Source organism: Aplysia californica, unplaced genomic scaffold (assembly GCF_000002075.1).
Source record: "Aplysia californica isolate F4 #8 unplaced genomic scaffold, AplCal3.0 scaffold00392, whole genome shotgun sequence".
NCBI lineage: Eukaryota > Metazoa > Mollusca > Gastropoda > Aplysiida > Aplysiidae > Aplysia > Aplysia californica.
Genome location: NW_004797662.1, coordinates 165956 through 181214, shown reverse-complemented (window position 1 = coordinate 181214; position 15259 = coordinate 165956). Strand labels below are relative to the sequence as shown.

The 15259-nt window shown below is 41.9% G+C and overlaps 1 protein-coding gene across 1 annotated transcript in view; it reads right to left on the bottom strand.

Moving 5' to 3' along the window:
• Positions 1 to 6157: 6157 nt before the first annotated feature.
• Positions 6158 to 15259, bottom strand: part of Ras (small G-protein) — a 44678-nt gene continuing 35576 nt past the window's right edge. Inside the window, 6 exon segments of the mRNA NM_001204543.1 lie at positions 6158 to 6235; positions 7276 to 7436; positions 8322 to 8361; positions 10319 to 10421; positions 12190 to 12274; positions 13166 to 13194. Of these exon segments, the coding sequence (NP_001191472.1) occupies positions 6158 to 6235; positions 7276 to 7436; positions 8322 to 8361; positions 10319 to 10421; positions 12190 to 12274; positions 13166 to 13194 (496 nt within the window).

Sequence of the window (15259 nt, the reverse complement as noted above, 5' to 3'; positions counted from 1 at the left end):
GGATTGCTTGGAAAAAATGCGCCTGAGTAAAACAATAAAATCTAATTTACTTTTCTTCAACATTTCCCAAAACAAGCAGCAAAGCTCTGGACTGGGGAGAAAACATGAGCGTTCTGAAGCTGGCGTCTGTCATTCTATAACAACTTGACCGCAGTAACCGGCATCTGTTGTTATATAATTTACAGTATCATCTCTTTACTTCATTAGACGTCTGACATCCCTGCACGTTTACGAGCTCAGTCACTGAATCAAATGTCATCTTCAAAACTCAAACAAATACTGGGATGTGAAAAAACAAGCTTTCAGAACTTTCCTCGTACAGCCATCTTCATTTGAGAGAACAATTAGTCCTCAAACTAACACAAATCAATTGCCTTGAACACCGCAAACCTAAACATTTTTTCCACACAAACAATTATGGCTGTGGGGGAATGCAGCAACCTCAAAAGCTAAACGGTGAGTTAAAAAAACCCAGATAAACCATCACACAAACAACAAATCTACACAGAACCATCCTGTTCCCCAGTCTAATTCTTAAAAAGAAACTATTTTTAGCTCACATTGAAGGGCGAGAAGCGAAGAATGCTGTGGCGAGACGTTGACTTCTGTCATTGACTTATGTACAACAGTTTGCATATCATCATCAGGTCATAATGTCCAGTAAGAAATAACGCGCACCGCTTTAGCGCTGGCACATGGCTCTAACGTTGGCACGGCGACTCAGAGGAAAAGATTTAAACATAAATATATGTAGGCAGAAAGCCAAAGACGCTCTCTTCTGACACCTGAACACATGAATGTTGCTCACAACAGAAAGTAAAAGGGTGGGGGTGGGGAGGGGGGAAGGGAGAACAACAAGGCTAACTGTTTCCCTGGACATGGCATAAACTTTCCCTCGTCTACCACGAACATTTCTTGTCTCCCGTCAGCAACATTGTGCCAACCCCGACGACACTGAGAGAGCACCAGACAGTTGGTCCAACATCCGCATCAGACTGCTGATCTTGCATTCAACTGTGGTGGTGGTGGTGTTGGTGGTCAGTGATTTACAATAATTGAGGGAAACTGTCTTGACGGAAATACAACTCTTGTCGTTGTGATGTAGTTATGTTTGTGCCATCTGTTGTGGTGGTTGCTATACCGGATCTAGTTGTGACGGTTGTTGTTGTCATGGGAACTGCTGCTGTTGCCAACTTAGGCATGGTGGTGGCAGTGCAAGTGGACGTTGCTACTGCTGCCCAGTGCCACGAACCATCTATCCAGCACGTCAAGTACGACAAAGACATCACACACAGCCTGACCCTCGTGATGAAGCACATCGGCCTTCCCCCAGACTCCTCAATTTTATTAACCATACATTTCTGAATCTTCACAGATGGGAGACTACAGATGAGAAAGATGATGACCGAGTCCACTGAAACACACTGGTATACACACTCGTGCTCACATACAAACACACAAACATGAGCATGCATGTAGGTATGTGAACACATTCTTCATTGTGCAATAACGAGCCACAATGAGCACACAGCAATGCACAGGCATGCACCACACACCCACAGGAAGGGCGACAGACAGTATCGTTGAAGACAGGAACTGCCATGATCCAGGAAACGCGAACCCCCCCTCCCAAAAAAAAAACAACCATATCACTGGGCAAAGATATGCACACATGAACAAACAGGTACATACACACATTCACATACTCAGAAACACACATACTGACACACACACATACGCAGATATGTGCACAGACAGACACATACACACTCATGAACACATACCTACAGGGGTGGGCCGCGTGAATTCTAACAATGGGTAGCCATTTATTTTGTATAATCCCCCTAGCTGCCCCATTGGCCTACTGCTAATCACACAAATACAAGTACACCCATGAATCAACAGCGTACATGCTTTAGTTGTAGTAAGAGTTTTACGGCACTTGCAACACAATAAGGTCATATAAGGGCCGAAGATTAGAGCTGTTACAAGAGTGTAACAAACACAAAAAAGGAGGAGAGATCAGGAAAAAATAGATGTTTGATAGGAAAGAAGGAGCAAACCACACCAAAGCACCCACCAACCACCCAGAACGTACATGCATTCTCAGATAGACAGACATTCTATTCAATTTACTGACACATGCACAGGCACACACTTACACACACACACTCATAAACAAACAGCTAGAGACTACAAAAAGCATACACATTTACACAAAAGGTCACAGGGAGATAACCAGTGGTCTAACCAAGAACCCACTCCCACCTGCGCACATGCAGCGAGTCTTGGGCTTGAGCAAACTGAGACAAAGGAAGCCGACAGATGCAAAAGTTCTCTATCGAACATTTACACTCACACGAACACACATACAAACACAAATTCGTACTCTTATTTCATCCAAATCCAGTTCAACACAATACTAACGTACATACATAAATATAATTATATGTGAGGCAGCGTGATGGAATCAGACTCTCGTCAATTTTTGGGCATGTAGAGTTATTGGTATCATCTTAAAGCTTGTTCAATTGCCTTCATTTTAATGGAAAAAATATCCATTTATCTTGAATACAAGTCAAGATATTTGCAAAAGAAGGAGATGGAGGTCACCTGTTTTCAGAGGTAAAATTAGTAAGAAAATGGCGCCAAAGATTAGTTATTTCCTAAGCTTAAGAGTTCGTGGTAACTGAAAATTTACATTTTTTGTGCCTTTAATCAACGTTTTTCACAAAAATTTCCACAGAAATGAGTTTTTTAATAGGCATGAAAGGTGTTGAGCCAAAAAACAAAAATTTGATGAAAATTTATAAACCTGAGGAAAAATGCAAGTTTCTTCACTTTGATTATTTTGACGAGAGCCTGATTCCACCACGCTGCCTCACATATGCACATATCGAATACATAGCGCGTACACTCACATCAAAACTTATACACTCAAACACCGAAAATCACTCAACACAAATGCGATCAGATGCACAAACACGTTAACACATACACACACAGAAGCAGCCTCATTTCTCATGGGGGAGGGAAAGAAATAACGGGGAAAAAACCGTGGCAGTGTATCTACCTACAAAAGATGACAGTCGACACACCCACTCGATACAGAAAACCTGATGGGAATGACACGAACAAAAAAGCCCAAATGTCTTATGTACATATCCAAATACGCTTGTCAAGATAATAATCATGATAATAACAATAGTAGTAATAATAATAATATAAACAATAATGATAAAATAGCAACAACAATAATAATAATAAAAATAGAGATAATATTAACAATAATAATCGACAGTAAGAGAAAAAGAAAACAAAACGTGGAATTGCAGAGCACATCAACAACCATCACAAAAATGTCAGCACATGGAGGAACAAGAAAGAAATGCACGCATAATAATGTAAACATTATCAAAGTAGTTGAAAACAAGTTTGTATTTTTTTTAAGCAGCTTTGAGGAGAAAAAGCAAGGCCTCCGGCAAGCACGACTCAACCCCCCCCCCCCCTCCCCCATCTCTCTCTCCTACCCGCTCAGCTCTGTGTGACCCCCAGCACTGATACTGCCCCCCCCCCCCCCCCCAGCCACTTTGGCTGACAACCAACTTCTCCAGAACGACAGAGACAGGAGGGCCGGGGGGCGCCTCACACCACCTCAAAATGAGACAAAACATCTGTAAAGCTAAGAAAAGAATTATAATGATCGTGTTACGCTCTGACCGTGCAACTAGCTTAGTGAAAATTTTTCAACCCCCTCCCCAAAACCCCCTCTTCTGACTCAATATTTTAGATGGTGAGAGAAGACACAAAAGTTGGTCACCAATATTTTTATACTATTTATAGTGCACGCCAACTCCAGACTTTTAACGAGGACTCCCAGATTGAACTCGGGAATAGTTTTAGAACAATTAAAGAGCTTATATTTTTCTACCAGCAACACCGTTCGAGTAAGACATCATCAACAACCTGGGAGTCACCAAAAAAACCCACCCCCATTAAGAGTGGTTAAAGAAAGCGCCAGATACGTCAAATATATATAGGGAATACAAAAAGAACGATGCTACCACATGTTGGGTAGAGTGGGCCCCCCTGGTGATAGAAAAAGTGTCAGGTGGGAGAAAACGCATTGAGATTAGGACTTTCTCTTCACAAATACCTGAAATAGGTGAACTGAACATTCACAACTTCAAATAAAAAGCATAATTTCTTTAACAAATTGGGAAGACTTTCCTCCGAACCTCAAGTTCTTTTTAGCGCATGAAGAATTATTCTATTACTCAAAATATTCATTAAATCAGTAGTTTCTTTTTCCCTGCGCCCAAAACTTTCCTCATTCTCATTTTGAGGCGTTGCACCCGTCAGGCGTGTGTATCACTTATGAAAAGCCATGACCTTCACGAGACATGCTAACATCCCCCCCTTCCCCATAACAACTTTTCATGGAGAGGCGTTCAATGAACAATTTAGACACTACTGAGGTCTTCCAGGATCAGAGCAACCTAACAAACCCTTATATAGCATAACATCGACAAAAAAAACACACAAAAAAAACAACCCCAACCCAAAACAACAAAACCAAAACAAAACCTGACTGACTGCAATAGCCGTCTCTAAACAGAATCTCCGAGTGTCTATTTCCGGCATCGCTGTCTGGCCGAGACCCCTCGGAGATGTAAGCTAAGAGAAAGAGAAATCCAAACTCAAAACACTGGCCAGTGACATGGAGGTGCCTTCTGTACCAACCCCGGAGCCAAGATCTGAACACTGTGTCCTCTCGTAGAGAGTCAAGGGTTTCAGAGGGAATTGTGAAGACTGAGACATTCCGAAAACAACGCTATCATCTAGAATCTTGCTAGAGTTCAATAATAATAATAATATTAACAATAATAATAATACTATTGCAAACCTTGCTACATTCTGACAAATAGCCACAGCAAGCACTAACCTTGCTACAATCTGAAGACAAAACTACCAGGAATCTTGTGCTACATTTTGACACGTGTGATTTAAAAAAAAATATTAAAAAATCACCCCAGAAAAATCATGCTACATTCGGACAGCAATGATCTCGGGAACCTTGCTAACTTTTTGACAGCAGTGAAATCATATACACCCAGCTATGATACAAACCATGCCTGATAAAAACAAGACCACGAACCCTGCTCCGGGTACATCACCAGACCAAACAAAGTACAACACTATCCAAAGAATTTACCGAACACCATTTCCCTTACCAACCTAGCCCATGTGGTTTCGGGTTCGAGCCTACCCATGATGAAGCAGTCGGCCGAAGGGATAAACCATCACCCCTGGGTATTTGCGGGGGTAAAAACAGCGATTAAAAACTCTACTTTAAAAACATTTCAATTACGAGGGGCGGCCAAGAACACTTCATTATCATCATTATCGTCGTTGTCGTTATCATCATCATCATCATAGTTTGGAGCAACGTCACGTTAGCCCTTAGCTCTGAAGTCTAATCCCCGTGAACGAGACGATACCAATGGAGATGTAAACAGCAGAGGAGAGAGAGGAAAGGGAAAATTACAGGTACAGAAGAAGAGGATAGAGGAAAGAGGGGGGGGGGGGGGGGGGGGGGGGGGGGGGGGGGGGGGGGAGGAGAGTGAAGGGAAGAAGGGGAGGGGAGGAGGAAAAAGAGTTGGGTTGTTTTTTTTTAGTAAGAGTTTTACAGCACTTGCAACACAATAAGGTCATATAAGTGCCGAAGATTAGGTGTTACAAGAGAGTAACAAACACAGGAAAGAAGTAGGAGAGATCAGGTCAATAGACGTTTGATAGGAAAGAAACAACAAACCACACCAGAGCACCCGCCAACCACCCAGGAAAAGAAAATGGTTAGGAGGACTGGGAAAAGAGGGTAAGTAAGAACACTCCTTCTCACTCTCTCCTCTAAACGATGCCCTCAACAGCTGCGACACTATGGAGCGAGCTAACACAAACATTCTCGCTGGCACAGCCTGCCCAAGCAGGGACCCACACACAGACGGCTCACACAGGACAGAAACAGGTTCCGGGATGCGACTGCGACAATAATGACGATGACAATGGCGATGGTGGCCGCGAACATGATCACATTGGCGACGCTGTCCTTCCTGGCCCTCTCGCACTTGCATGGCCCCGGGGCCGCCTCGGCCCGTTACAACAGCAAGCAGGACAAACGGCCTCCCTTGGTGCCGATCTTCCTTTTCTTGCGATCCTTGCCTTTTTTCTCTTTCTGCAAGCAAAATAGATAAAAAGCAATTTATTTTTAAAACACATAACAGTGTTCAGGCTGTAGTCAAAATAAACTTGGACACATACAACTGTGGGAAAAGCTGTGGGAAAAGCAAACAGCTGACAGTTATCATCAATGTGCCCAATGCCTAAGTGTTACACTTTACTACTTCTAAGGTTGCTACCAATTTACAGGCTTGCCAAATTTTTTTTTTTCAAAACCCAATCAGGGACACCCACAGTTCTAACACTCGAGTATGTAACGACAAATAAAATTACACCAAGTGGGACTGGTTTCGGTATTGTGTATGTGTAGTTCCTGATTGCTGAAGCCAGGACAGTCCCTAGAAATTTGGGACAGGTGGCAAGTCTGCATTCATAGTTTATGGCATGATAAGAGCCATATTTAGTCAGTAGCAGACTAAAATAACAGTTACACTGGAAGAGAAAGAACAGGACTACGACCAGAGAGAAAGAGAGAGAGAGAGAGGAGAGAGACAGAGAGAGTGAAAGAGAGAGAGAGAGAGAGAGAGAGAGAGAGAGAGAATAAACTTCCCACCCATGAGTCCAACTTGCGTCTTATCCAAAGGTCTTGCAATTAAATTCCTGCATGTGGTTGAAAGATGCATCTGATGTGATATGTACATTTTGTCAGCTTTACTTCTCTTTTCATATTGAACTTTAATGAGAGTAATATATAATTTAAATTGTTCATGTATACCTGCATGTGTTTTTACGGTCCTGTACAGCCAAGAAAAATTTCCCTCTGGGATAGTAAAGTATTATCTTATCTTGTCTGATCTTATCTTATCTTATGTGTGCAAAGACGAGGAGCCCCATCGCTACATCACAGATGCCAGAAGAGGGACCTGGGAGGGTACGGTATAGCCTTCTGCGTCTAGAAAAGACGATCTGAAAGCAATACGCACGCTACAGCTCTGCCTCGGTTGCAGACATAGAGGGAGTAGAAGATTGCGGATCAGGAGAGGACAGGAAACAAAAATAGCTTCTATTTAAAACATTTTTTAAAAAATCACTTACATATTTCCTAATTTCCCTGACCAGAGTGTAGAAGGCATCGTCAACGCCCTGTCTCGTCTTAGCTGAGGTCTCCACGTAGGGTATATGGTACAGCTCGGCCACGTGCTTGCCTTGTCTCTGCTCCACCGTGCGCGTTGGCAGGTCCACTTTGTTGCCCACCACTGGGGGGGGGGGGGGAATTATTATAAGATTAATTTTAGTGATAGTATTAGTAAGAGTTTTACAGCACTTGCAACACAATAAGGTCATCTAAGTGCCAAAGATTAAAGGTGTTACAAGAGAGTTTGTTTGTTTTAGTAGAGGTTTTACGGCGCTCACAACTGCATAAGGTCATATAAGTGCCGAAGATTAGAGGTGTTACAAGGGAGTAACAAACACAAAAAAGAAGGAGGGGAGATAAAGACGATACATGTTTGATAGGAAAGAAGAAGCAAACCACACCAGAGCACCAGCCAACCACCCACTAAGATTAATTTTATAGATCCACTAAGGAAGTATTAGGTGTATATACCACAACAAAAATAGAGAAAGATTCAGCATCAAAACACACATTTATTCATTGCATTCCCGCACAAAGAGACACATACTGCGATTCATTATAGTTAACGTCTTACCAGTCACCAGAAAGACATAGATAAAGCACTATTTATTTTGACTTGCAATTGAAAGGTGAATTAAATTTCCATACTTGAACAAATACAGCATTTTTTTTTTCTTCTTCTTTTCTATATATACAAAGTAATTAAAATTCATCTTGCTCAATCGTGTTACTGATCCAATTACTTTCCCATTGTAACATACCCGGGAACAATGCATTCTGCATTCTTTACAACAATTATCATTTGTTTTAGTTTTATGGCCAGGCAAATATTCTGCTACAGAAAAAAAAAAAAACTTGACAATTCATTCACTGTTCACCTGAACTCGCCCGGTTGCACGCACACAACACACACACACACACGCATGTACACACACAGTATTTTCCATACTCTAGAAAGACAAAACAAAGCAGAAACCACAGGCTGCAAATAGCCAGCAATACTTACAGACCATGGGCACCTCATCAGCATCTTTCACTCGTTTTATCTGTGGGATGACACAATCAAATATATTTCATCTATATAAATGCTGAGACACATATTTAAAAAAAGGTTCAGGGGTTGGGGGGGGGGGGGGGGGGGGGGATTTTTGGGGAGATGGGGATTTTTTTTTCTTGTTATGTTCTAGTAGAAGTTTTACAGCGCTCGCAACTGCATAAGGTCATATGAGCGCCAGAAGATTAAAGGTGTCACAAGAGAGTAACAAACATAAGAAAGAAGAAGGGGAGATAAGGGCGATGGATGTTTGATAGGAAAGAAGAAGCAAACCACACCACAGCACCAGCCAACCACCCATTTTTCTTCTGTGGAATACAAGGGTTTTTTAAAGAAGTTGTGGAAGAGTTCCTTCATCCCTCCTTCTGGCGAAAAGATCACTCTCTTGCTGATGGGCAGCAAGTCTGTCTATTATCCATAAGCCAATAATACAAAACTCTTCCCTAAACCACCCAAGCCTTATCCATGCATGTGTGTGGGTGACACTTACTTGTTTAGTTTCCTTCTGTTGTTCACGCATAAGCTATTAAACTCACATGCCCAAGACACAAACAGTTTGTTTTGGGTTTTTTTTGTAAAGTGTTTTACAGCGCTCGCAACTACATAAGGTCATATGAGCGCGCGGGACACACCTAATATTTTCAGTTGATAGGAAATTTTGAATTTTGCCCGGGTGGCGGCTGAAGCCTACTCTTATCGATTTTAGACCACCAAGGGATCTTTAACGTGCGCAACTTGCACGCGGCCCTCTGAGATGTTTCGCCCTTGTCCGAGAAGGCTAGGTGTAGATCTTTCCTACCAGAAGATCAGGGGTGTGGCAGAAAGACAGCAGTAAGGAGGAGCTAAGGAGTAGCAGTAGAAAGGCTGCAGAAAGAGTCAGGAGCCCAGAGGAGGGGGCAAAGGAGGTGAGGGGGCGGGGGCAGAAAGTGGAAATGAAAGCAGACAACAGAACATTGCTAAAGAGCAGGAAAGGAGGTGAAAGGAGACAATTTTAGAGAAGAAAATTTTTCGGTCGCTACCCGGATTCGAACCCGGGACCTTTGAATGAGAGGCCAACACCTTAACCTCTAGGCCACGAGAGCCCCCACAAACAGTTTATTTCCCTTCTAAATTGTGGAATCCCATTTATCTATTGTCCGGTCGAAATGTTCCAAGAAGGCGACCTATTGTGGAGGAAAGAAGCGATTGTCATAGACATAGATTTAAAGCACCACAGACACCAGATAGCTATCATGAGCTGCCCCGCCAAGAACAAGCGATTATCTTCCGACTAAGAATCCAACACACAAGACTGAGACAACATATGTACAGATGTTTTAAACTAGCACATTCACCAAAATGTCAGTGAGGAGAGGCGGACCGAATTGTTGAACACATCCTTCAGCACTGCAAGACACACAGGGTCCTGAGACAGAAAACGTTGCCAACCCCACTGACACTACAAGAGAAGCTATACGAGCTGACAGAAGAAGAGAGCAGGACGGCCCAATTTATGACGGATACCAGACTTCAAGTGTGATGCGATCGAGAAGAAGAAGAAGATAGATGGTTGGACATCTCGTACAATATCAAAATATTTTTTTAAACCCCAAAAAACCCTGCAAAGGGGACGTTTTGTTTTAATAGAAGTTTTATGGCGCTCGCAACTGCATAAGGTTATATGAGTATAAGACGGATGTGAAAAGTGGTCGTTTGTACAGACTGTCTAGGACAGGTGGCCGCTAGAGCAGGTCCGACTGTATTAAGATCAGACCCTTCCACCACAGCCTGACACAGAAACAAAGCTGGGCAGAAAATACACAGGGAACACAGGTATAAAGAAAGAAACTCATTACTCTAACACCTCACACACACACCAGAAAAGTTGTGGCTAACAAGTATCATCCAACCAGCCAGTAGGAGAGTGCACAAGTTAATTATATCCTCTCCACACCCGGGAAGCCACTTACCTGCTCTCTGTACTGATTGATGTCCTCGAAAGACTTGGAGTTGTTCACAGCAAAAACACAGAGGAAGCCCTCGCCGGTGCGCATGTACTGGTCTCGCATTGCACTGAGGAGGGAAATGTTCTTTCATTAAAGTCATTGTTTTACTAACAGTTTTTTACAGCATTAGTAACACAATCAGGTCACCTACCTGCTGAAGTATAGAGGTGTTACATGAGAGGAACATACACACAAAAAAGGAGAGGTAGGGACAATAGATGTTTATTAGGAAAGAGCACCTGCCCACCACACACTGTTTGAGAAAAGAAAAGTACTTGACACAATAAGGGCCACACACTGCTGAAGTTTAGAGGTGTTACAAGTGAGTAACAAACATAAAAAAGAAGAAGGGGAGATAAGGACAATAGATGTTTAATAGGAAAGAAGGAGCAAACCTCACCAGAGCACCTGCCAACCACACACTGTTTGAGAAAAGTAAAGTACATTGATACAATAAAGGCCACTTTATGCAAGGGAAAAAACTACACTGACAACCAGAAACAAAAGAGGGAGAGAAAATAAGCAAGACCTGCCAGTGCTGCCCTCAAAACCAACAGAGAGAGAGAAAAGAAGAAGTGCTTTGTTTTAGTAAGAGTTTTATGGCATTTGCAACACAATAAGGTCATATACGTGACGAAGATTAGAGGTGTTATAAGAGAGTAACAAACATAAAACAGAAGGAGGAGAGATCAGGACAATAGATGTTTGATAGGAATGAAGGAGCAAACCACACCAGAGCACCCGCCAACCAAGTAGTGCTATCTACCAATCTGTACATAAATGGATATTGCTGAACTCACATAAAATGAAAAGAAGTAGAAATGGCAAACCACATTAGAAAGCCCACTAACCATCACACAAACCAAGGATACACACACTCAACTCTTCAGGGATGTCATGAAAAGAACTAGAAAGAGCGGATCACGCTAGAGCACCTACCAACCACCCCTGACAAACGCTAAGATGAGACAAGAAGAGAAGGACGAGACAAGATGCAAAGAGCTACGATATGACAAGATAGGATGGAGATGGAACATCACTGTCTCTAGACCAGCATAAGAGCCTACAAGAACGCTCAAAAGTGTTTATTCATGCAATTTTTGTTGTTGAGTGCATCGAGTATTCAGAGCATGGAAATGACAGTATTTATGTGATTCATCATCATTATTATTATAAATTACTTTTATCACTGCTATCATTTTGATTAGTATCATTATCTAAGTCGTTAGTCTGGTAGCTTGGCCAACAGCCCTGTAATCATGAGATTGTGGGTTCGAGGGTTCGAGTTGCAATTACGGTCCCACATTGTGTCCTTGGGGAAAGGGACTTTACACAGATATTCCCATTTGGCTCCGTCCTATCAGAGATGTGCATTACATACAGAGGTCCCACCCCTTAAATATCTTTACAATGTTGCAATGTGCTCTGGCATGATCTGCTCTTTCTGCTTCTTTTCACGACATCCTTGGACCGTTAAGTGTATATCGCTGGCTTGTGTCATGGTTGGTAAAATGGTAGGTGGTCTAGTGTGGTCTGCCATGCTATTTCTACTTCTTTTTGTTTGTTTTCGTAGAGGTTTTTTGCCGTTCGCAACTGCATATGGTCAAATGAGCGCCAGAAGATTGGAGGTGTTACAAGAGAGTAACAAACATAAAAAAGAAGGAGGGGAGACAAGGACGATAGACGTTTGATAGGAAAGAAGAAGCAAACCACACCAGAGCACCTGCCAACCACCCACTCTACTTCTTTTCATAATATCATGTAATTTCACACACACACACACACACACAATCATTGTCCTTTGAAAAGAGCAGACTCTATAGACAGACAGTCACCTGTACTCTTCTTGACCTGCTGTGTCCAGGATATCCAGGAGGCAGGTCTCACCATCAATGACCACCTGCTTCCTGTAGGAGTCCTCTGAAACAGAAAATGATTGTACAGGATTGTGAATGTTTTTAATTCGCAACTTCATCAACACAGTTGTTGTTTGTTGTTTTCAAATCCCTTTAGCTGCAAGCATTTCTCTCTTGGCAGCGCAATACCTCCTTCAAGTAACCACATGCCCTTGTCATCAACACAGTTAAAATCATACAAAATATGAGCTGCTTTCACATAGCCTGTCAGGGGCCAACTTGAGATACATAGGATGCAAAGGTGAAATGAAAAGATGAAAAGCCAAAAGATAGAAACACTGTAAAACACATTCTGTGAGACAGAATTAAATATATTTATTTCCTTAGCTTGAGAACCCGTGGAAACTGAAAATTTACATCTTTTATGCCTTTAATCAATGTTCTTCAGTAAAATCCACACAGAAATGAGTTCTGTAATGGGCATGAAAGGTGTTGAGACAAAAAAACAAAAATTCGATAAAAATTCCTAAAACCTGCTGAAAAAGGCCAATCTCTTCACTTTCATTATTTTGACGAGCGCCTGATTTCACCACGCTGCCTCTCTCACACACACACACACACACACACACACACACACACACACACACACACACACACACACACACACACACACGCAGAAATATATATGTTGTAAGTCTTTTGCATAAAAATGGCAAAGAGTCTGACAATTACATGACAGATGTCAGTTGAAAGAACAGAGAAATCTCCCATCCTTAAACTAATCAAAGAAAAGAGATGACACAACACGCAGACAATACTAAAATTATTCTATTGCTTAAAAACTAAACGAGATTTTCGCTTACAATTTACATTACCACTATTGTTTTAGTTTTATCTATCTTTTTGGAAGTCGTACTCTAAACAAAAATCATCTAAGAGGATGCCTGGTACTCACCAATTGTGGGATCATATTCCTCCACGAAACTGAAATAGAGAGAATGTTGTGGAGGTGAAATATCGGGCCAAGTAGCCAATTAGTCTTACAAGTAGTGATAATACTGAATAGAAGTAGAAGAAGCAGACCACATGTAAGAGTCAACTAACCTCCAACCATATAAGAACACTGAAAGGTAAGATGTTTTGTTTTAGTAGATGTTTTACGGCGCTCGCAACTGCATAAGGTCATAAGAGCGCCAGAAGATTAGATTTGTTACAAGAGAGTAACAAACATAAAAAGAAGGAGGGGAGATAAGGACGATAGACGTTTGATAGGAAAGAAGAAGCAAACCACACCAAAGCACCCGCCAACCACCCACGAGGTAAGATGTAATGAGATAATATGAAGTGTAGTTAGATAACAAGAGGTATATTGATAAAAGAAAAGAAGTAACGAGATAATATAAGAGGTCATTGATAAATGATGAGATGTAAAAAAAAAAAGGTAATGAGATGTGATGAGACAAGAGGAGACGGAATGAGATGCATACTTGGTCACTTCTGAAGGGGGGCCAAAGTTCAATTTTACACTGGGGCAATTTTGAACTCATTAGTAGCTCTTTCAAAGACTTCCATCCCTGCCCTACTCAAGGTGGCCACTAAAATAACAGAACTCGACTAAATTTCGTTTGATTTGAATCAAGGGAAGCAAACGTTCATTTGGTCGCTATTTTAAGGACAAGCGAGGCTCAACAGATTTCGGGGGGTTTCTAGAAATCTTGACTTGCCCTACCTATAGGAGAAGTTTGGTTTCATTGATGCGTATATATTTTTGGTTATAGAGAAAACTCTCCTTGTCTTTTAAAGAAGCTGAAAAAGAGGCAAAAACTTTACACTCGATTTTCTCAAAACGGTATTTTTCGGGATAGCCCCCTTGTGCTTAAAAGCGACCATTTAGTAGTGGGAGGAGCAAAAACCACAGATACAAACAGCAGGTAAAAAAAGAAATAAAACCTGTAGTGGCGCTCACAAACTACCCGCACCAAGTGCCATCAATGAAGTAGTTCTGAGCCAGTTACAACACCCAGAGGCTACATTTGGGGGCTCTCGTGGCCTAGAGGTTAAGGTGTTCGCCTCTCATTCAAAGGTCCCGGGTTCAAATCCGGGTGGCGACAGAAAAATGTTCTTCTCTAAAATTGTCTCCTTTCACCTTCTTTCCTTCTCTCTTGCAATATTCTGTCGTCTGCTTTAGTCTCCACTTTCTTCCTCCGCCCACTCACCTCCTTTGCCCCCTCCACTGGGCTCCTGACTCTTTCTGCAGCCTTTCTACTGCTACTCCTTGGTTCCTTCTTACTGCTGTCTTTCAGCCACACCCCTGATCTTTTGGTAGGAAAGATCTACACCTAGCCTTTTCGGACAAGGGCGAAAAATCTCGGAGGTCCCGTGTGCAAGTTCCGCACGCTTAAGATCTCTAGGTGGTCCAAAATCGATAAGAGTAGGCTTTGGCCGCCACCCGGGCAAAATTCAAATTTCCTAATGATTGAAAATGTTTGGCGTGTCCCATGAGCTCGTATGACCTTATGCAGTTGCGAGCCCCATAAAACACTTACAAAAAAAAAAGGAGCTACATTTCACCAAAAATGGGTGAGGACTATAGCCACACTGGAATGTTATGGCAGACTGTTCCCGAACACCCTCCACCCGTCCAGGTGTAAAAAATATCGACCACTACATGGAAAAGTAGTATATCTCCCATCAAAATCAATTCAAACTTTGGGTCAACAAACCCTTTCCTGGCATTATAACAGTAAAAAAAAGTTTCAATTAAAAGATAAAAACCAAAACAACTAAAATTAGATAAGTTAACTTCTGTAGTGGCGTCAGTCAAGATCAGGATTACATAAATGTGTTCGTTAGCAAAGGAAAAACATGCTGACTCGGCAAGCTTCATTATATTATTATTCAAAATGAAATTGTTAAGGGGACAAGTTGTCCTACATAGCTGATGGACATCATCTACCTACCCATGGGCACAAGTCGTTGATTCAAGACTGCCTCTGAATTATAATGTCACGTCTTGCTCAAACCATTGGGTTTATCTTTGTTCTCCCCC